This window comes from Peromyscus leucopus, chromosome 5, assembly GCF_004664715.2.
Source record: "Peromyscus leucopus breed LL Stock chromosome 5, UCI_PerLeu_2.1, whole genome shotgun sequence".
Taxonomy (NCBI): domain Eukaryota; kingdom Metazoa; phylum Chordata; class Mammalia; order Rodentia; family Cricetidae; genus Peromyscus; species Peromyscus leucopus.
The window spans coordinates 23790293-23813246 of NC_051067.1; the positions used below are offsets into that span (position 1 = coordinate 23790293).

Consider the following 22954-nt stretch of genomic DNA (forward strand, 5'->3'; position numbering starts at 1 on the left):
ACCACATGATGAAACATAGCAAACTTGCCAGAGGGACCTTACTATTTCTAAAAAGCTACTCCCATAATAACTCTTCAATACATAAATTCACAAAAGCAGAGCTTTGCTGACCTCATGAACCTCTGACCTCATAAGGTCCCACCTTTCAGAATTGCTACATTTGAGTCCAAATTTCAAACATGTGGAGTTTGGGACACAATGAGACCAAAGCAAAGAGGAGGAAATACATTTGGACTGAAATAAAAAATATTTAAGCAGATACAGTGGAGGACAGATGGGAGATGATGCCTCAGTGGAGCAAGGAAAGAAGTGAGCAAAATGGCAGCAGGGCAGGCTCCATCAGAGATCAGAAGAGGAAGTCTGGTGGGACGAAACCTTCAGGAAGTAAGCCTAGAGTTTGATGAGAGCTCCTTCTACCAGGATATTATGCTTAATAAAGAAAGGAAGATGAATTTTTACATGACTCTGGGTTGAGGCCTTATAGTATTACCAAGATCACAACTGTGTCAGGAAAGTAAGAAGTCAGTTAATAACATGGGATGAGATAGAGGATAAGGAAGGTGCTGGATAATTTAGAAAATGTATTCTTAGATATTTGGATTCTAGAAACTGAGCCTCGCCAAAGAGAAAGAGTCCATATCAAGAGATTGCTTAGAGAATATTCACATCAATGATCTCAGCTGCAGTTCTGTACTAACATCAGTAGAGTTTTGGAATGAGAGCAGGGCCCCATAGCTATAGATTCCAGGAAAGAATCTAGAGTTGGTACAACTATTTCCCAAGTGATTTTAATGTGTAATCAGGTGGACTAGTTTACTGACAGAGAATAGTTGGTCAAAATCATGAAAATGGAACAAGGAAGTTTCCAGAATGTATGAACTAGGTCTCTGCTTTTCAAATCTGAGCTTGGAACAACATCACCTGGCTATTTAAACAGTTTGCTTATGTCTCATGGAAAGGAGTTTCTGACTAATCAGATATACAGTGAAATCCCTAGACTGGCACTTCTCACTGGCTTCTGGGTAATACTGGTTAGGTGGGTCCAGGGGTTTTAAGTGTCACTGGGCCAGGAAACCTTGGGGTAGTGAAGAGTGGGTGCTATAACAGTAGTCTTTGGTTCCTAGAACAAGGTTTCTGCTAAATCCCTGATGTCTTAAGCGATGGAGTAAGAGTAATGTTGATGTTATTCCCAGTAATCCCCTTTCAGTCATGCTGGAATTTATGATAATGTGATGAGTGGGAGACTTTAGATACCTTCAGAAGGGAGCTGGTCATGAAAGATCAAGAAGTAATTATAGTATCATTTCTAGACTTATCTCATATAACCCATAGGAAGAAGGAAGGCTGGAGACTGAGTTCACCAATACTAGCTAGGGATTCAGTGCCTCATTTGTTTCCCATCCAAGAATCCATTGAGATGTTACATGCAAGGCTTGGTGAATGTACCCTGTTACAGTGTACCCAGGATCTCATGTTAAAGCTCTAGTGAGAGGAAGCCATATAGTGTTGAGGGATTATAGCTGAGGTTTTCCTGTGTCCTGCCCAGTCCTGCAGCCGCTCAGACCCAAGTTAACACACAGAGGCTTTTATTACTTATAAACTGTATGGCCATTAGCTCAGGCTTATTACTGACTAGCTCTTACACTTAAATTAACCCATAATTCTTATTTATGTTTAGCCTCATGGCTTGGTACCTTTTCTCAGTTCTGCCTTGTCATCTTGCTTCCTCTGTGTCTGGCTGGTGATTCCTGACTCAGCCTTCCTTTTCCCAGAATTCTCCTTGTCTGCTTATCCCGCCTATACTTCCTGTCTGGCTACTGGCCAATCAGCGTTTTCTTTATCAACCAATCAGAGCAACACACATTCACAGCATAGAGAGTGACATTCCACATCAAGGGACAGCTGACCGTGTAAAGATGTGTCACTATTTCACCTCACCTGCCTAAGGCACCTTCTGATTGGTTTAATAAAGAGCAGAATGGCCAATAGCCAGGCAGGAGAGGACAGGGGGGACTTCCAGGGAGAGAGAGGAACTCAGGGGAAGTATGAGAGAGGCAGAGATTTGCCAGCCAGACCTGGAGGAAGTGGGGCGTACAGTATGGAGGAGAGGTAACAAGCCACGCAACATAATGTAGATTAATATAAATGTGTTAATTTAAATTATAAGAGCTGGTTGGAAACAAGCCTAAAGTAAGACCAAGCTTTCATAATTAATAAAGTCTCCATGTCATTATTTGGGAACTGGTGGTCCAAAGAAATCCAACTATAATAAAGAGACATATTATCCCTTTCTTTGGCCATCAGACTGCCATGTGCCAAACTAGCATGCTTGAAACTAGTGCTCAGTGAGGTGACACAGAGGGCTATGCTCACAGAAAGAACGCACCCAGGGAAGAGGATGCTACAGGTCCAGAATGGGCTGGGATCTTACATCCCACAAAACCTCAAAGACTCTCAGGAATGGGGGATCTTAACACCCCATTTTTCCAAGTCCAGGACTTGAATAAAGACCATCTCTGTAACAACAACAGAAAAGCAACCTAAAACCCAGAGACAATGGAGGCAGTGTGGGACCCAGGTCCTCTTTTACAGAAAAGGGCCAGTTAACCTGTCTCATGACTAAAGTTATTCATACTCTAGCCTTTTCCTTGTGGCTTGCCTATAAAACTCAAGGTGGCTACAGGCAATGGTGGAGAGGAAATTAGATTTCTTTCTCCTCATAATTTGGCCAAACTCTAAGTAAATCATTATTTTTTCTTATCAATTCCTATCCCCCAACTTATATAGAACTCAGGGAAACTGAGGCAGAGGGTTGATGGAGAGAAGTGCTGGGTGCCAGCAGGATGGTGGTGCATCACATCTCTATGGGAACAGAGACATCTGTGCTTGGGACTATGCTGAGCTTCACAGTCCATACGTCTTCATCTGGTTGTTTGTTCAAATCTTTTATAAGGAGCTGACAACAGTCAGAGAATGGTAAGGCATGATCATGATGAAGAGATCATTGTAATCCCTAATTTGCAGTGGAGCTGGACAGAAGCTGAGGTAATTTGGGAACACACTGCTTATAATTACATTCCAAAGTACAGGGCAGAGCAGACTTGGGGGATCGAGCTTTTAACCCGTGGAGTCTGTTAGCTCTGGGTAGTGTCAGCATTGAATAAATTGTAGGACTCCCAGTGGGTGTCATGAGGAATTAGAGGATCACTTGGCATTAAAACCCCCACACATCTGGTGTCTAATATTATGAATAGGAAAATAGGATTTTTATTGTGTTATTTTGTTTTGTTTTTTAATTTTCAGTGTAGGAAATTTGAGTGCTGGGCTCACTGGGGGAGCTCTTGTTTTGACTGATGTTGTGGCAATCCTCACAACACTACTTATGATCAGAGCCATTGGTCTTGAACCTTGGTTTCCAAACTGGAGTCTTCAGGTCAGTATTGCAGGCATCATCTGCTACTTGTTAAGAGTATGGAATGTCAGAGCTGGGGAGGTGACTCAGTGGTAAGACTGTAAGCTTTATGCAAGCATGAGAATGTGAACCTGAATCCCCAACTTCCAGGGGAAAGGCAGCCATGGTTCTGTGTACCTGCAAACACAGCCTGGGGGAGGAGGTGGCATCCCAGAGTTTACTCGTCAATCAGCCTAGCTGGAACAGCGAGCTTCAGGTTCAGAGACCCCGTCTCAAGCAAATAAGGTTGAGAGTGATAGGAGAGATGCTTGACACTTTTCCCTCACCTTTGCATGCATGCACAAGGTCATGTGCATTCTCACGTTTACCTCCATACATACATTCATCACACACACACACACACACACACACACACACACACACACACACACACACACACACATCAAGGCCCTGCCACTGGAAACAGAATACTGACATGTCAGCATGCTTTCTAAACTTACAGAATCGTATCTGTAGCCCTTCACTTCATACTGCAATCAGAATCTGCAAGTAAATGAGACCCCTAGAAGAGAAATGCAGTCCCTTTGTGAGATCTTTGGTGACTTTGGAGAGTCACCGGCTAACTTTGGCAACCCCTGATCTGGAATTTAACCGGAAATACTGTAGCAAAGTCTCTTGCTGGATTTGTTCTGCCTTGACTCAGAAATAGGAGAGTATTGAAGCTACCCACATGCCCATCAGTGTCTGCAGGAAGGGAATGAAGGAGACTATAAAAGTGAGGAAGACAGCACAAAGACAAATGGGCACCATCAGGGTGAACAAACAAGCCGATGGACTGACATGACAGCTCTCTCTTTATCTCTTCTTGGAAACCATCTCTGCAATCCCTGGATTAAACTCATGATACAGACATCTTCAGTTTATGACTCTCGTAGCACCCGAGATGTTAAACTGTGTCTCACCCTTATGAGCTTTTCTCCACTCAGTAGATCGCAGACCCACTAAATGCAGAGAGAAGTCTTATTTGTCCCACCATCACACACAACATAACGGAAGTGAGCACCTGCTGGATGCTTGTGTAGAGGAGACTGCCTGGGGAAAACACTGGCACAAAGTAAAAGTCTGTGCTGGAAAAACCTTATATGTATGTAAAGATGAGTACACGCTGTGAAATATCAGCTACTGTTGAATCTCCGTGCAGGGACTATGATTACACTTATTAAGATTCTTTTAATAATTTTCTAGTTTCAAGTACTTAAAATTTTTACAGTGAACAATTGTTTCTCTCAGTGAAGACCTATGTCTTTAAATAAGTATTAGAACAACGAAACTCACATTTTTATTATTGCAGAAAATGTCTAAATATTTCCATTTTACACTTAGAATTTTGTTTCAGAAAAGATTTAAAATTTTCACACTCACCCAAACAATTTGTAGGACAAATAATGTATTGACTCCCAATTCTGTGTGTGTGTGTGTGTGTGTGTGTGTGTGTATGTTTGCATGTGGGCACATGTATAGGGCATTGTGCATGTACCAATGTGCATGTGTATCTAAGCCCTAAGTTCATATTAAGCATCTCCACATTATTTATTGAGGCAGAATCTCTTGTTGTTTCTAAAGCTTGCTAATTCTGGCTACTCTACCTAGCTAGCTTGCCCGAGGGGTCCTCAGTGTCTTTCTCCTCAATGCTGGGGCTATAGATGGCTACCTCATCTGATTTTATGTGGGCCCAGGGATCCCAGCTCCAGTCTCCATGCTTACAGGGTTAGCACTTCTCCACTGAGCTCTTGCCCCACCCAAAGCTATTTTATTGTATAGGAAGTGTTGTTAGTTTGGTAGAATTATTCAGATGCTTCATTTATATCTATTTATTTAAATCTGAACATCTAGATCAATCTACTTTTTAAAAAGCTCAGCATAAAACTTGTACAGCCACTCTGGAAATCAGTATGGTGGTTTCTCAGAAAATTGGGAATAAGTCTTCCTTAAGACCCAGTTACTCTTGGGCATATACCCAAGGAATGCTCAATCTTACCATAAGGACACATGCTCAACTATGTTCATATCACCATTATTCGTAATAGAAGAACCAGAAAACAACCTAGATGCCCCTCAACTGAAGACTGGATAAAGAAAATATGGCAATATACACAATGGAGTACTACTCAGCAGTAAAAACAATAATATCATGAATTTTGCAGGCAAATGGATGGAACTAGAAAATATCTTGAGGGAGGTAACCCAGACTCAGAAGGACAAACATAGTATATACTCACTCATAAGTGGATACTAAATGTGAGGGAAGGGATGGCCAGACTGCAACCCACAACTCCAGAGAGGCTAGCTAACAGAAAAAGACCCTAGGAGGGACACATGTATGACCCTGTGAAGGAGAAGTAGATGAGATCTACATGAGTGGGCTGGGTGTGGGGGGTGTGGCAGAGGGCGAGGAGTGGGGGATGAGAACATAGGGAAATGCGAGGGTCAAGCTCGAACAGGGACAGAGTGGGAGGGCAGGGAGGAAGATACCATGACAGATGAGGACATCATGGAAATAGGAAGAGGCTGGAAGCTGGGGAGGCTCTCAGGAATCCACAAGGTTGACCCCACCTTAGTCTGCTGGCAGTGGTCCAGAGGTTACCTGGACCAGTCTACTCTAGTGACCAGCCTAGCAAATAACCTAGATGTCATCATAGATCCTTTGTCCAGTGACTGATGGAGGCAGATACAGAGATTCATGGTCAGGCACCAGGCTGAACTCCAGGAATCTAACTGAGAGAGAGGAGAGATACTGCAGGTGAGGGGCATCAAGATCATGATGGGAGGACATGCAGAGATGACTGGCCACATTAGTGGAAGCCAATGAACTGTGGACTGGTCAGTGGAGCCCCCATGGGACTGGACTAGGCCCTCTAGATACAGAAGATGGTTGTTTGGCTCAAACTGTTTGGGGGGCACCCAGGCAGGGGCATTGGGATCCGTCCCTGGTCTATGGGCAGGCTTCTGGAACCTGGTGCCTGTGGTGTGACGCCCTGCGCAGCCTTGGTGCAGTGGGAAGGGGCTTGGACCTGCATAGGCTCAGTGTGCTGGGCTCTGCTGACTCCCCATGGGAGACATTGATTTGGGGGATGTGGGGATGTGGGGTTGCTTGGGAAAGAGCACTGGGGGGTGGGAGGAGGGAGGAGGGAAGATCTGTGCATAGTATGTGGAGTGAGTAGAAAATTTCTTAATAAAGAAAAATGAAAGAAAAAACATAGATGCATCATTTGCTTTGATAGTGCTGTTTCCTAACTTGATTAATAAAAGGAATTATTTCAAAAAAAAAAGCTCAGCATAACTTTGAAAATTCACTCTGCTCTTTTAAAATTTTCATTTGGTTCTTATTGCTTGAGTCTAGAATGGCAGTGTAGAGCATAATTGATGCTATCAATGTATCTTGCTTTCCTGTGAAACTTATTCACCACCAGGCTAATATGAGCTTTAGAGAATTTCCCCTTTCTAGCCTAAAAAAAAATCACTATGGTTTCCCAAGTTTCAAGTCAGCCTTATTCTTTGTGAACAGCTAGAATACTTGGACACAGAATATTTGTAACTATTTCTGAAACCTCTAGTAAGGACTGTCTTACTCCTTTAAAGCAGAGAAAGTTTTTTTTCCCTATGAAGCAGGAAGTGTGATCTTCTCAAAATGAACAATAATTGCATTTGAACTTTCCATTTAGTTTACTGAGAAAGGTTTTGTTTGTACACTTTGTAGCTTAGGATTCAGTGTAATAGATACTCAAACGTTAGGCTCTGAAATAACCAATGCAATCCCTAAAATAGCTTAAATAGCAAACTGTGGTCCACAGACTCTGAAAGTCTTTTGGAGAAGATGCCCAGCAAAGGATTTTTTTTTTGTAGAAATATGTGGCCAAGATGTAGTACAATGGTTCCTCCTTATCTGAGGAAGATTGGATCCAGCACCTACCACAAATGCTAAAAGCCATAGGTACTAATATCCTTTATACGTATGACCTAGCATGTACATAAAATTCATGTATATCTTCCTATGCTTTCAGTCACCCCAGGGTAGTTATAATGTCTATAGCAACATTAATAGGTGAAAATGGTTGCTACTCTTTCTTTTGAAAGTGAATAATGACAAGAAGGCATTTTTACATGTTTAGTACAAACAACATTATTTTTGGAATATTTTTTACTTTTAATGGGCCAGATTTGTGGATGTAGACCTTGCAGATACCAGATATCAAGAATAGAATTGATTTTACTTCCTATTTCTGATTCTCAATTGACGAAGACATATTTCTTCTCAAAAAAGAATTCAAACAATTAAAAGGAGCTATCTCCAGATAGTTTAATAGGTTTGTTCTTCATCATTGTCAGAAAACCTTCTAATTTTTCATTTTTTTTGAGGGGGATGGGTGTACAAATTTATCTTTTTTTCTCTTTGGTGGAAAATAGTCAGTGGACTTCTTCCTCAGTTAACTTTCACTGACAAATAGCCCTTCCAGTCAGTCCTTCCTGAGCACTTGTTCCACGCCAGGCACAGTTGCTGGGACTCACCACACATGAGGGAGATAACCAAGCCTCATGCTGCACACACACTCTTGATGACATGATGGTATGCGAAATAAGTGTGAAAACTGACCCATCAAAAGGGAGGGTAAAAGGGGGAGAGGTGTTGAAGAGTCTTTCTTTCAGATTGATGGTCAGGATGGCTTTCACTGAGATAGTGACATTTGTACAAATCCCTGTGGCAGTAGGTGGAGGTAAAGTGTTTGGCATATTTCAAGCATGCCCACAAAGCTGATGTGTCTAGAGTGTATTGAGAAAGGGAGATAGCGATAGGCAATGGATCGTTTTCTGTCTTGAACACAATGTGGAAACTTGCAAGCCTTCGAGGGCAACAAGTATGGCTAGTTTAAGTCTAACCTGAAGGAAGATGCCAAAACAGAAGCCAGATGACTTGCCAGAGTCTTGTTGTTCTGGGAGAGAAGGCTGGGGGAGGTTGGACCAGGTACCAACAACAGAGATGAAGGGATGGTATGAGATGCAGAGATGTCTGATAGTAGAGCCAAGGGGATTTCTTGAGAGAGAAGATGGAGTGTGTGAGCAAGCAAGGAGTCAAGAATACATCTAGGTAAATAAGATCCTCCTTGTCTTTTCTCTGCAAATCTGAATCACCCCAACTGATACTTTTTATGGTTATAGGAAATGCTTATACGCCTTAATGCCTTGTAGGTTTGTTTATCCGTATCTGGCTTCCCCCTCCCTTTGTACTGAGACTTAAATAATGAGGCCTTGTATATACTAGACATTCACTCAAGCACTGAGCTGTGTCTTTAGTCATTTCTCATTCTCAGACAGAATCTTGCTAAGTTGCTCCGAGTGCCTGTGAATTCACTCTAGTTCAAGTAAAACTCAGTCTTTGTATCAGCTAGCCTCAGCCTCCTGATCAACTTGGATTACAGGCCTTTGTCATTCTGGCCTAGTCTCATGTTTTGTTAAAATGTTCATAGTCAGTGTAGGAAAATAGAAATGATTTTGTGTCATTGAGCAGCATAAAAAAAAAACAAAAAACAACAAAAACAAACAAACAAACAAACAAAAACCCTGTCTCATGTGGCATTTAATCACCTCTGCGATTCATGAGTCAGGACCTTCTTCACTGAAACCCGGACCCAGTATTTTCCATCCTCAACTGTGGTGGATGTAATTATGTGCAGCCATGACTCTCCAGCCTGTTCTCTCTCTTAAGAAGTCCTAACCCATTCGGTATCTCCCGTGAGACAGCATGGGAGAGTTTCACAATATGCATGGCACAAAGTGACCGTCTGATCACCACGGCTTTTCTATAGTATCTTGAAAACTCTTTTGTTCCCATATAAATGATAAATTTGGGAATCATTTGTGTAACATATGCAAATATTTTAGTTTGTTTATGCACATTTTTTTTCTTCAAACCAAACCACATAGACACAAGAGTCTCTGCAGTCCTGTGTTTCAAACAGCCACTCACTCGCAACATCTTCTGCTGCCTGCTGTTTTGGATGCATGGACTTTTCTACACACAAGGGAGTAGAAGAATGGTTTAAATATCTTCCCTAACTTCTAGTATTTTGATTCAAAGCACCAACTAGAACCTTCAAAAGGAAAATATGGTCTTTCCTTATAGACCATAAAGAAAAGCAGCCAATTCCCATGGGAGTGTCTCCTTCATGTCCTAGCAGTCGCTAGAGAGGTTTAAACATCACTGCAATTTCCAAATCCTTCAGGTTATGGGATAAGTCATTTCCATCAATTCTATCGATGATCATTGAAGAAGGCAGCTACAAGCTGGATCAAAGTCTCAATTTTTATAAAGTAATATCTATTATATTACACATGCAGATTTTGAAGGACCCTCGATGGGAAACATCCTCCTGGAATCAAGACTACTGAAGGTCACCCAACTGTGGATTGAGATATAGGTGCCAACCTAGCATCCTACTATGTGTGGAAAGCTTCATGGTGATGTTCATGCAAATGATGGGACCATGTACCTGGGGACAGAGGGACATCTGCTGCAGAACTTCTTGTCTAAATTCAGATAAATACACTCCAACAACTCATGACAGTTCACCACGGGCAGCCACTCCAGCTCCCACATCCACAGCCCATTTCCAGTTTTTCAAATGATGTACTATATTTATTGGAGTAGTTACACAATTCTTAACTGTTCAACAAGCATGAAACTGTGCTACTATCCTTTGGATTTCTCTCTTTTCCCTTAGAGTCAGGGACAATGCTCTAGAGGGCTTTGCCCCATCATTTTTTAAAAAATTTTGTCCACAAGCCCTGCTGTTTTTGCTGCTCCATTTTGCATAGTGTAAATGATTTTGCAGGAATGTATGTATTCCATTACAGTCAGCATAACAGCATGGGGAAGGACTGCTCTTGCTCACAAACACAGTGATTATATTGATGATCAAGCCCAGGCCCCTCAAGTTGTTTGGATTCAACGGCCACGTAGATTCTGCATTCTAGATGTTAGAGAATTACAGAATGCTAAAGGATTGTCACCAATTATTTAACTAAATTGACACTGAACAACATAATGAAACTGAATCATGACACCTAACAAAGCCTTGTGGTTGCATGTTTCACCCATCCCTTGGCTGCTTTAATGTCCTCATCTGGAACATGGAGATAATACAGCTTGCCCAGTGTGCTGTGGTGAGGGTTCACCACAAACAAACTCAGAAGGGAAAAGCGATATTCCCTAGGCAGTCGACACACATTAATGTGTATACTTTCAAGGAGTATGGGGTCTACTTCTTTCTGCTTCCATCTAATTTTTTTAAGGGCTTAAGGCTTTGGCCAGTTTTTAACTAGTTTTTGTAACTGCTTTGATGCTTCTCATCGTGGTGGCTTTCTCTTTGCTAATGCAAGTGTTTATGGGCTACTCATTTTCCCCCTAGTCCTAGAAAATGGGACAGAGAACATTGTCATTCATCATGCTAAGCATACACAAGAAAGTGTGGGCCTTGGAAACAAAAACAAGACTACGCCAGCCCCTAGGTTTGATGATGGAGAACATTTCCACTTATACAAAAATTCAGGTTATGGGTACACTGGTGAGGTAATAATGTTCCTTAAAAAAATATCACTCTGGGACATTGTTCTCCCTTCGCTAGTGAACCAGCCAATGTCTCATTCTCAGACACTTGGCAAAGGGCTGCAAGCCCACACTGACGTGTGTCCTGATATGTATAGCTGGTGTCAAGTTGAATATGAAGTAAAATGAAGGGGAGAAATGTGACCATATAAACAAATAGCCCCCGTTGCTTCTTGTGAACCGGTATGTGACACTAATCCAGAAATGCATGCCAGGGGCAGTTGAAATATGCTTTGAATTACTCGCAGGGATGCTTCCGGGACTACTCATATGGCATGATTTATGTCCCAATGTTTTCAATCAGATTCCAGGGATCGATTAATCACACCATCAATAACAAAGAAACAGGTGTGTTTTCGAAAGCCATGTGCTTGCCAAAGGCGATCTCCTCTCCCCTGTTGATGCCACCTCATAAATGCTGGTTGGGGTTTTCTTGTTTCTGGTGCTAGGGAACCAAAAGTGAAATGTTTGCTTAGACAAAGCAGGTATGGGTTTTTATTCACAGTCTGTCAGTCTACTGCTCAGTCAGGACACACTACTTCTTAGAGTGCAGCTGTTGGCCACAGCACATTTGAATGTGGAATGGCAGGAGAAGCTGGGCTGTGATGAGCTCACTCAAGGAGAATCGTTCTTTGCTTCCCTGCATGGAGCGAAAGCAGCCATACATTTAGATTAGGTGACAGAAATGACCTTAAGATCTTTTTCTGAAATTTTGGTTTCAAGATCCTACTTTTTCTCTCTTGAATTTTCATTAAAAAAAAAAGTATGTATGATGGGAAGGGAGGAAGTATAGATGAGAGAACATGATAAATTTATGGAAAATGAAACACAGTTGAACAAGCATTGGAGGAGAATAAGAATGATAGCCTTGGGGAGGTGGGGTGGGGGGAGCATTCCCTGCAAGATGGCAGAGTTCACAAGCAAAAGCAGAGCTCAACTGTAAACACGGGTCAGAGTTTACCTGATAGCTAAGGATAAGCTGGGTATGGGAGAGCATGCCTGTTATTCCAGCCCTCAAAAGACTGAGGCAAGAAGATAGTAAGTTCCGAACAAGTCCAGGCTATATAGCAAAACTGCATCTCAAAAACAACAGCAACAAACAAACAAACAAAAAATACAGACAAAACAACAACAACAAAAACATTGAGAATGAACATCAACATTTTCCCGCATGCATAATCAAGATTTAGTTTCCCATATAAAATGCTACAAAGGTTTTTAAGCAGTTAGCTTTAAAGTAATAAATTTTGGAATTTATTAAAAATTAAAACTTTTAAATTTTTGAGAAAAGTTTCTCATACAATATACTTTAATCATCTTTTTTTCTCCTCCAACTCCTCCCAAGTTCTCCTCTTCTACCCACCTAATTTCATATTCTTTCTCTCTTAAAAAAATCTGAATGCAGACCCAAACAAAAAAGACTGCACACACACACACACACACACACACACACACACACACACACACACAGTACACTTGTTGCACAGAGTCCATTTTGTGTTGGCTAACTACTTTGGAACGTGACTCATATATATCCAGTGTTACTCCAGTGAAGAAAATGGATTTTCCTCTCTCTGCAGGTATAAATTGCAAAATGGCTTCTTGGTGATGGGTGGAAATTTGTGTTCATGTCTCCTTCTCTGTGCTGGGATTTGTCAGACTTGGATTTGTGTAGGTCTTGCGTGTGCCGTCACAGTCTCTGAGTTCATATGTTCACTATTCCTCTTGTGTCTGAAAGATGTTCTTCCCTTGGAATTGTTCACTTCTTCTGGTTCTTAGAGTCTTTCCATCTCCTCTTCCACAGAGATCTTGAGGGGAAGGAAGAGATAAAGACATCCCATTTAGGGCTGAATGTTCCAAAGTCTTGCTCCCTGCACATTGTTCAGTTATGGATCTGTGTTAATTGTCATCTACTGCAAGTAGAAGCTTCCTTGTTGAAGATTTTGATGCCCTGGTCTATGGGTATCGCAGGATGCCACTAGAAGTCATTTTATTGTTATGTTTGTTTAGAAGAATAATGGTACTACTTTAACCTATGTAGTCTCTGGTTCTTGGCCACATTCACCACATCAGGGATGATCACTCCCATATTGCACCAGTGAGTATAGCTTGCAGGTAGGTTGCCATTGCAGCTCACGGGGTTCACAGTTCAATGAGATTGGTGATTACTTTTCTCATCCAGTAAGATGGATAGGAGCCTAGAAGCCTTGAATTGAGGTGTCAGCTAGAATGGTTCCTTGTAAGGGTTGTGAAAGACAATGGGTTCTGTGCTTCTCTCTAGCTTCCATCACCAACCTTTGACTTACAGGAGCATGTCCTCAACTTCCCCTTCTTGTACACTGGTATTTTTGCAGTGTACATGTCTGTCTCTGTCATCAAGTTTCTACTTTCTATACATGAAAAATATTCAATTAGACCCATCTTAATGACCTTACCTTAGTTTCAGCACGTGTGAAGACTTTCCAAAAGGGATCTCATTCATCAGTACTGGGCTATATTATCTCTACTTTTGGGGAATCTTTCAACTTGTAATACATGGCAAAACTATGAAAAATGAGGTAAAGACTAGGGAGAAAACTTAAAGTAAAGCATTTGTCCCACACACCAAAGGACTTGAGTTCAGATCTCCAGAACCCACATAAATCCAGCAGAATAACAGGCACCTACAAGCTCGTAGACTGGCTAGGATGGCTTATGCAGTTACCAAATCAAAGAGATGCTGTCTCATGCAAGGTAGAAGGCAAGGGCCATCACCCACGGCTGTCCTTTGACCCTGCATCATGTGCATGTCCACACACACACACACACACACACACACACACACACACACTCATAGTCACAAAGAAAAGAAACAACATAAGAAGTATTTTAAAACACAAGAAGTTTTAATTTCATTCATTTTTATTATTTCAATGTAACATAAGAATATGACATCAATTACATGTGTATCTGCATTAATTGCAGTGATAGACCTAACCAACATACAACACAAAAACTGAAATAGATTAAACACATTCTCCTTTATCAGTTACAAACTGGGGGGGATAAATCTTGGAAAACAGATATAAATTAGCTCTTTTGTTGCATTTTATTGGTTGTTGTATTAATTTGAGGGAAACTGGCAAAATTAGAGTTTATTTTTTTTATGAGTGTTCTAGTCAGTGTTCTCTTGTTGTGAAGAAACAGCATGACCACAGCAACTCTTATAATTGAAAGCATTTCATTGGGTTGGTTTACAGTTTGGTCTATTATCATCACGGTGGGGAGCATGATGGCATGCAGGTGCAGGGTTCTACACCCAGATCTGCAGGCAACAGGAAGAGAGCCATTGGGCCTGGCTCTCATTGAGACCTAGCCCACCCTCAGTGACACACTTCCTCCAACAAGGCCATTCCCACCTGATAAGACCACAGCTTCTAATCCTTTTCATGTAGTTCCACTTCCTGATGACCAAGTATTCAAATAGATGAGCTTATAGGGGCCTTAGTTACTGGTGTGATTTCTGAAGATGGTAAAGACTTTGGGAGGGGAGGCCCCATTGGAGGGTGTAGGTTACTGTGACACACTCTTGAAGGTTTAGCCTGTAAGATGAGTTGCTAAAAGGTCTTATTAATAAAAAACCCAGAGCCAGATATTGGAGTGAAAGTCAAGAGATCAGAGGAAGAGAACAAGCCACAGCCACAAGTTCTTATGCTAGGAAATTCTTGGCCAAGAGAGAACTACTTCCTATATATTCACGCCTATAAACCTTTCTGTGTTCTGCTATTTCATTTCCTCTTGGCCCAGCTACATCACTTCCTCTTTCTACCCAGTCCTATCACTTCCTGTCTGTCTGTACATACCTCCAGACCTCTATGGTTAACTACTGCTGTCAATTAAAGACAAAGATGTGTGCCACTATGCCTGGCTCTGTTCCTAGTGTGGCCTTGAACTCACGGAGATCCTGATGAATCTCTGCCTCCAGAATGCTAGGATTAAGGGCGTGTGCTACCACTGCCTGACCTCTGTGTTTAATACAGTGGTTGGCTCTTTCCTCCGATCCTCAGATAAGCTTTATTAGGGTGCACAAATAAAATATCACCACATTAGCCAGTCCCTGGTCCCTTGCTCTCTGATTCATTTCTAATGAGATACATATACTCTACCACAAGTTCCTACCACCAAGGTGCTTAACTGGCATTGAATCAACACAGGGACTGGAATCTCTGAAACCAGAGCCAAAATAAAACTTCCTTCCTTCCTTTTGTTTATGTCAGATATTAAGTGACAAGTAACTTTTTGTTTGTTTGTTTTTGTTTCTCAAGAGGACTTACTATGAGCTCTGGCTGTCCTGGAACTCATCAAGTAGATGACCAGGCTATCCTCAAACTCACAGAGATTACCTGCCTCTTCTTCCCAAGCTAAGATTAAAGGTGTGTGCCACTACACCCAGTGCCAAGTTACTTTTCAATTACACATCGTTTCCAAGTTCTAGGTGAGAGTTATTAGATGTACAACTTAAAAACTGTAGTTTGCTTTTTCCATTCTTCATGTGTTTCAGTGGGCAGAACTTTTAAATAACCCTCAAGCTCCAGTTCTCCAAAGTTTCTGCATCCTAGCTATTTTATCAAATCTAGGTATGCTGGGAAGGAGTTTGGGGAAATTAAAGCCCCACATCACCTGGCCTTAAGAGGCAGATCATCAAGGCCAGACAAGTCTTGTCATGTTGGTTCTTACAGAAGCTAACAGGAGAGCATGGACGAGTCCCATGCTCCAGAGGACAGTGCAGCCAGGTTAAGTTCTATCTGAACTGAGAGTCAGCTGTGGCACATCATTTTTGAAGTATAGAACTGTGAGCTGGTTAATGGATATTTTAGGCTATTAATTTTCTGATAATGAGTTGCAATAGAAAATTAGTATAAGCCGGGCGGTGATGGCTCACGCCTTTAATCCCAGCACTCAGGAGGCAGTGTGATCACACAGGTGAATCTCTGTGAGTTCGAGGCCAGCCTGGGCTACAGAGTGAGTTCCAGGAAGGGCTCAAAGCTACATAGAGAAACCCTGTCTCAAAAAACCAAAAAAAAAAAAAATTAGTATAAACGTCTTTTAAAGATGAAACTTACTAAATTTGAAAAGTTAATGTATTATTTTCTCATTTTCTTTTGATGATTATTTTGGTGTTGTATCTAATCATGAAATACTATCAAGGTCATAAAATTTTTCTTCTAAAATTCAGATAGTTTTACCTCATATGGTTATTTTCTCAGTACAGTCTTAAAAAAAATGATCCTTTTAGCAGGGTAGGGTGGGATGGGTTTGGACTCTTAGTTTCAAAGGTATATTTTTCTTTATAATTACACTTTAAATTTTCTCCTTATATTTTCTTTTAATTTTCAAGCTTGGTTTCTTCTATTTGTTCATAGTTATAATCAACAAGCTGGTGACTTTGGTGAACAAAACCTTACCGGCTTGGCTCAGGGTTAATTCCTATTGACAGCTTACTCTCCAGAATATAGGTCACACTTATTTTTCTGTCTTTGTCTTGTAAATGTTTGCTGAAAATGGGACATCTTAGCCAACACACCGTAACAAATAGGATTCTGAGTGTTTTCCTTGAAGGCTATTTATTCTTTTTTGTATGTGTGTTATTGTCTGGCTTGTTTTAGTTTTAATAAATTGTTGCACCTGTTAAATCTAACTTCACTGTGATGTGTGACTACTGATGTTAAAATAACAATTCATTTTCAAAATTAAGTTAAATTGTATTTATGATGATGATATAATAATGATGACAATGGTGTGTGTGTGTGTGTGTGTGTGTGTGTGTGTGAGAGAGAGAGAGAGAGAGAGAGAGAGAGAGAGAGAGAGAGAGAGAGAGAGAGTAGGTGTAGGCATCTGTGTTCTATAATATGCATGTGGAGTTCAGAGAACAACCTTTGAAGGTGGGTTTTTCCCTTCTACCATGGGTTCTAGTGATCAAACTTAGGTCATGAGACTTGTGTGGCAAGTGCTTTTAGCAGCTGAGTTCTCACTGATTCTGCAAACACTCATTCACTCTTTCTATCCTTCCCTCTTTCCCTCCCTCCCTCCCTCCCTCCCTCCCTCTTTCTCTCCCTCTCTCCCTTCCTTCTTTTCTGGTGGGGCTGAGAACTGAACCCAAGGACTCTTGGCTGCAACTGTTCTACTGCTGAGTTGTATCTACAGCCCTACATTGTTTTTGGGGTGTGACATTCAGCATTTGTCATGGCTCCTCCATGTCCTCACAGCTTGCATAGCTTGGTGCTCACCCAGTGTTCATCCTCAACACCCTCAGCCGATGTGGCTCGTCCTTTGCCAGTGGATCTGTGTGAGGGATACAGAGCACATTCAAAACTCAGGTTTCAGATGTTCACAGAGCTGACTTTCTGCCAGACTCTCCTGTTCTATTCGGCATGTTTTGTAGAGCTGCATGGCATCTGAGTTATCCAGGGGAATGTAAGGAACTCGGGTCATCTGAATCTTCCCTGCAGTGTTGTGTAGGGTCTGTGGTGCTCTCAGCTCAATCTCTTTAGCTGACACCCAGGTTTTCCCTGCCAGATTTCTGGCTGAGATTCTGACTGAGTACCCAATTCAATCTGTGGCTGAGCTCAAGAGGGCAGGTGCCTCCACTCCCTGAGTGGCAGGCCTTCTTTTCCTCTTCCTGTATTCAGTCAATAGATAGGTTATACTGTTTAGGATCAACTGGTCCTGCAGTCTGTCACTTTGAGTAACTAGTGATGATTTGGATGGCATCCTACATAATGCATAGCCGGTCCTTTCATTTCTACTACATTTTTTATAGTTAATACACTTCTCCCAAGGTCCACCACTTATTCATGTATATTTTCTACTTTTTAGACTTAGAGCCTTTTGTACATTGTATTGAGTTGTGTGCTAGTTCCAGCATCCGGGTAGCAATGGAGTCTATTCTCACTCTTTTGGTTATTTATTATTTATTTATTCATTTGGTTATTTATTTTTGTTACTTTTTAAAAGGTTTGCATTCAGAGTAATTGGTTCCATTCTAGCATGTGTGTAATTATACTTTGTGATTCACCACTTCCCACACTCCTCTGCCTGGTCCTCCCTTACATGGAGTTTCAGGTCCCTTTTTCCTCTCAAATAGTTTCCTAGTCTGCTTTTTTGTGTTACATGTATGCCAACATTATTTCTCCCTGCCTTTAAGATTTCTTTGTTCTCTGTCGTGGTACCTTGCAAAGGGAGAGTCTATGTATTTCAGGGTGTTTAATGACATTTCTGATCCCTAACTTCCACATAACATAGGATTACTTGAGCTATGGCAATATCAATATTTCTGGACATTGGCAAATTTGGAGACAAAACTGCTACCTGTTTAAACTCCACTTCTCTGGACTCATCTCACCTCCTCTTTCCTCTGAGTACCCAAGGAGCCAATGGAAAAGCCAGGGATTGAGTGTGAACCCCACTTGTGTTTGAAGATCCCATCGGCTCTTCTTCTCACATTAGGTCATTGTGCTAGCTAGCTCAAACTGTGACAAAATGCCTGAGAGAATAAAGTTAAAAGAAAGAAAACGTTATGCTGGCTCATGGTTTCCGAGGCCTCAGTCTGTGCTCAGTTAGCGCTGTTGTTCTGGACCTGTGGTGAAGTAGCATATTATATAGAGAGTGCAGCATTCATGGCAGCTGACAGGCAGGGAGGAGAAAGAGAGAAGGGGACAGAGAAAGTGTGTTGATATCCTAGGCTAAGTGTTCAGCTACCTAATTTCCATGGGACTCCATCTCTTCAACATCTCACCATTCCCCATTGGTGTCAAAGATTGGAGAGCCAAGCCTCTAACTCAGGGGTTTGGGGGAGATACTGATGTGGTGATAATTGTGTCCCCCAATATATTGTGCACCCTAATAAACTTTTCTGGGGTCAGAGAACAGAACAGCCACTAGATACAAAGGCTAGAAAATGGTGGCACTCACATCTTTAATCCTAGCATTCCAGAGGCAGAGATCCATCAGGATCTCTGTGAGTTCAAAGCCACACTGGAAACAGCCAGGCATGGTGACACATGCCTTTAATTCCTGGGAGTGATGGCAGGAAGCAGAAAGGTATATAAGGCGTGAGGAACTAGAGTTCGGGGGGGGGGGGGGGGGAGGGGGTTTAAAAGCTTTTAGGCTTTTAGCAGCAGTACAGCTGAGATCCATTTGGATGAGTACTCAGAGGCTTCCAGTCTGAGGAAACAGGATCAGCTGAGAAGTTGGCAAGGTGAGGTTGGCTGTGACTTGTTCTGTTTCTCTGATCTTTCAGCATTCACCCCAATACCTGGCTTCGGGTTTGTTTTTATTAATAAGACCTTTTGAAACTGCTTAGTAGGTTTTCAGCTGATTTCTTCTTCCTGGTTTGTGAAGGGTCTGTGCATGTGCCAGATAAAGGCAGGTGCCGTTACCCCTTAAAGGCACCGAGTCATCTCTAGATTTTGTCAACTGACCACCCTTTGACCCCAGCTTTATGACACGGGCTCATCAGTTCTGTCTTCATGCCCTTGCAAGCTATGTTTTATATGGTTCTTTTCACTTATTTCTCAATATATATTTAGATGGCAGGAAGATCCTGGGCAGAATGAACTGGAGAAGAACGTTTTCATGGGTGCCAGGGCTAGTCTCATCCCTCTCCAGAACATTCTTATCTGATGCCTGTGGGTTCCAGAAAAGAAGATAAATGAGTAGAAGATGCTGGGTCTATTTGCTTGTATTTTGCCTGACCCGTGGTCCACTTTTAGTGCCAGATACAGAGATAAATAATTTGTGAGCACTCTCTCTGCCTAAGATCTAGAGAATTTATTTGGCCTGCCTGTATATAAATGGTACATGTCTTATGATAGTTTTGTGCATATTCTATTGCTTAAAGCCACCCTTTTAAGGAACCTATCTACCCTCCAGACATTTCATTTATATTAACTATGTATTAAGCCCCCAGTGCTTTCCTGGCTCTGCTCTAGGCTCTCAGGATGCAGCAGTGAGTACAACAACTGTATGTGTCCTTAAGATATTGTGCTTCAGTGCGTGGTCAGCAACAGGGAGGGATGGGACTGTCGGCCTGGAGTATATTGATCACACTGTATGCCCAGCCCCATCCCATCACCGCCGACCACAAATGTTGACCCTGTGTTGGCAAATTTTATATATTGCCAGAGGATCCAGAACCTAGTATTTTAATTGCAATCTTGTCATTTTAAAATAAGGGCTCAATATTTTCAAAACTGCTGTGCAGGGTTAACCAAAGCATGTTTGCAGGCAGCCTATGGTGTGTGACCTCTGTCTAACTCCGTCTTTGTCCTTGCTGGTCTGCTTGAGAAGAGAAATGCCGTAGAGTGACAGCTGTAGCTATGCCCATCCCTCTCTGGAAGCAGCGAGCCAGTTGGCCGAGATGTGGCCACACCGAGGCTTGATTTGCAGCACAAGTGAACAATTCCAGCGAAAGGCATTTGGGAAGCCATCCTTAAAACCATCAAAAAAAAGGTGCCTCTATAAATCAGCTGTGGTTAGTCAGCCTGGACTTCGTAGGGTGCAGTAGACAGGTGACTTGCCAGTCAGAGCCTCGGCCATGAATCTGCTAGCCACCTTTGCAACAGGCTATGAAAGAAACATTATTTCCAACACAAGCACCACTCTGGATTCCAAAATCTGTAACAACAGTGTACATTGTATCATGGGCTCATTAGTTATTGAGGTAAGGGTTCCCCAAAAATGTCCAAACCAAGGGTGTTTTTTGTCCTGTAAATTACAGTTTATTACATTTTGCAAGGCAAAGATAGTTTGGATAAAGGCGATTTTCTAGATGGATTAGCAAATGCCACAGTTTTCTGACTGGCTCTGTATTTAGGTGATTGTTCAGTGGCTAGGCTTTGCAGCAGGTGTAGGGCTGTGTATTCATCACTGACTCATTGGCATTACTGAGTGTCAAATCCTACCCACTAGCCTATCAACCTGTCATTCATTCCCGTAGTCCCCTCTCTGCTCACTCCCATTATGCTTACCTTTGCTGACTCTGCGGTCTGTCCATCCATTCCCCAATGATGTTCAGAGTTGTGTGCATCACTTTCCAGGGGGCAGTGAGTCCTTCCTGTTCCCTTTCCTTCTTTTTGCTTCTGGAACTCAGACACTATGTGCAGCCATTTGATTTTCTAGAAAGCTTAGCAGCTGAAGGCTCTTATCCATCTTTCAGTCAGTGACTGTTGTCTTTCCTCTGCCTGGAAGGGCCTCAAATCAAGCTCCAGGAATTGCATTAGGGACACACTTTCACACACCAATATTTCCATCAGGGCCACAATCTTGTCCCCAGTCACGTCATAGATTTGCTGAGTTTCCTGAGGGTCAAGGTGGACTGTTTGTTCCTCATCAGTCCTAAGCTGATGTTTGCCCCTGAATTGTGAGGGATCTGACTACATTCCTCAAATTCCAGCTCACAGAAATTTGAGGACTGAGATTCTTTCTCGAAAATATTGCCTGACCCAAGCTTCCAGAAATCCCCCAGGAGGGAGATGCTTGGGGCCACACCCTTTGCTCATGAGAGGGAAAAGGCATTTTCTCTCTCCTTTAATGATCACTGTTTTTAAATGACATAATGCTTGTTTCTATTAGGCCACATTTCAGGTTTAGGTATAAAGTTGATATGAGGTAATGAGTGATCATATTTCACAATTACACTCTTAACTGTGTTAATGTTATATCTTGGATATTTGTTTCGGAAGGTGAGGAAATTAACCTACAGAAAAAGGAAGGTGATCTGCTCAGTCAATGTTTTCTGAGCATTCTGTTGACAACAATGAGGGTGACATAAATATGGTCTTCAGGCAAGTCCGCTTCCAATTACATGTCTGCAAAGTGTGTTTATGAAGGGAATGAAATCAGCAGCTCTGCAAGTTAGAAACATTTCAAAAGATAAGCATTAACTATTAAGACCAAATTCCAAGGAACAAAAGAACATTTTCATTCCACAATGGTTCTACAAAATATGTGCAATTGAATTACTCTTCAGTTACTATGGTGTGTGTGTGTGTGTGTGTGTGTGTGTGTGTGTGTGTGTAGTGGTGGTGGTGGTGATGACAAATACTTCAACTTCTGCAAATTATCTAAATTTTCTCTATTGTGAAGCTTTTAATTTAATTCATGTAAACACGTATAACTTATTTTAGGAAAAGATCGTTTAATGTAATCTTTTAATCTTCTATGTTACTTACATAAAAAGTAACAGTCTTAGCATGAGCTACATAGTGACAAAGGTCCTTCAGTTTCTTCACTATTGATAGGCATTCAAAGCTCTCACAAACTCCAGGAAGTGACTTTTAAAACATAGTTGACAGCTCTGAGCAAGAAATGTGAAGGGTATCTATCATAGACCATGTACTTTATTTTATTGCTGGATTGTGATGGCCATTTCAGAAGGCAAACTCTAAGGTTAAAAGATATCTTTGCTGAATTTTATAATAATTTAATAAATGCTGAGGTCATTATTCATTTTATAAAAAATGTCCCCTTATTATAATCATTTGTGTTCCAGACCATTCTAGTGCAATACTTTTGTCAACTGAAAATAACATCAAATAGGAGAGCTTGAAGTTGCTAGTCTATTGAGGGGCTCCAAAGAGTTTAAGAGTGTTAAAAACCCATTTCCCCTCATGAAAATCTTTATATTCTCTATTTTTGCTGGATATTTGCAGTTTAATCTGCTTGGCTCAAAGTACATATGTCTGTTCTTGACTTTTTCAGATTTTATGTATTTATGGCAGTTGCAAAACTGGACCCTTTTTTTTAGCTAAATAATATCCAACATCCTAAGGTATACACAGCAAGCTGACACTAGATCTTTAGTGGAGTGTGAATTTTTCACCTTTTGGGCTGGAGATAGGAAA

The 22954-nt window shown here is 41.6% G+C and overlaps 1 protein-coding gene across 1 annotated transcript in view; it reads left to right on the forward strand.

Annotated features, from left to right (window-relative positions):
- Positions 1 to 20646: 20646 nt before the first annotated feature.
- The window catches only part of Ofcc1 (orofacial cleft 1 candidate 1), a 292427-nt gene continuing 290119 nt past the window's right edge, over positions 20647 to 22954 (forward strand). The window contains exon 1 of the mRNA XM_028855629.2: positions 20647 to 20772. Within this exon, the coding sequence (XP_028711462.2) occupies positions 20647 to 20772 (126 nt within the window). The remainder of the gene's footprint in view (positions 20773 to 22954) is intronic.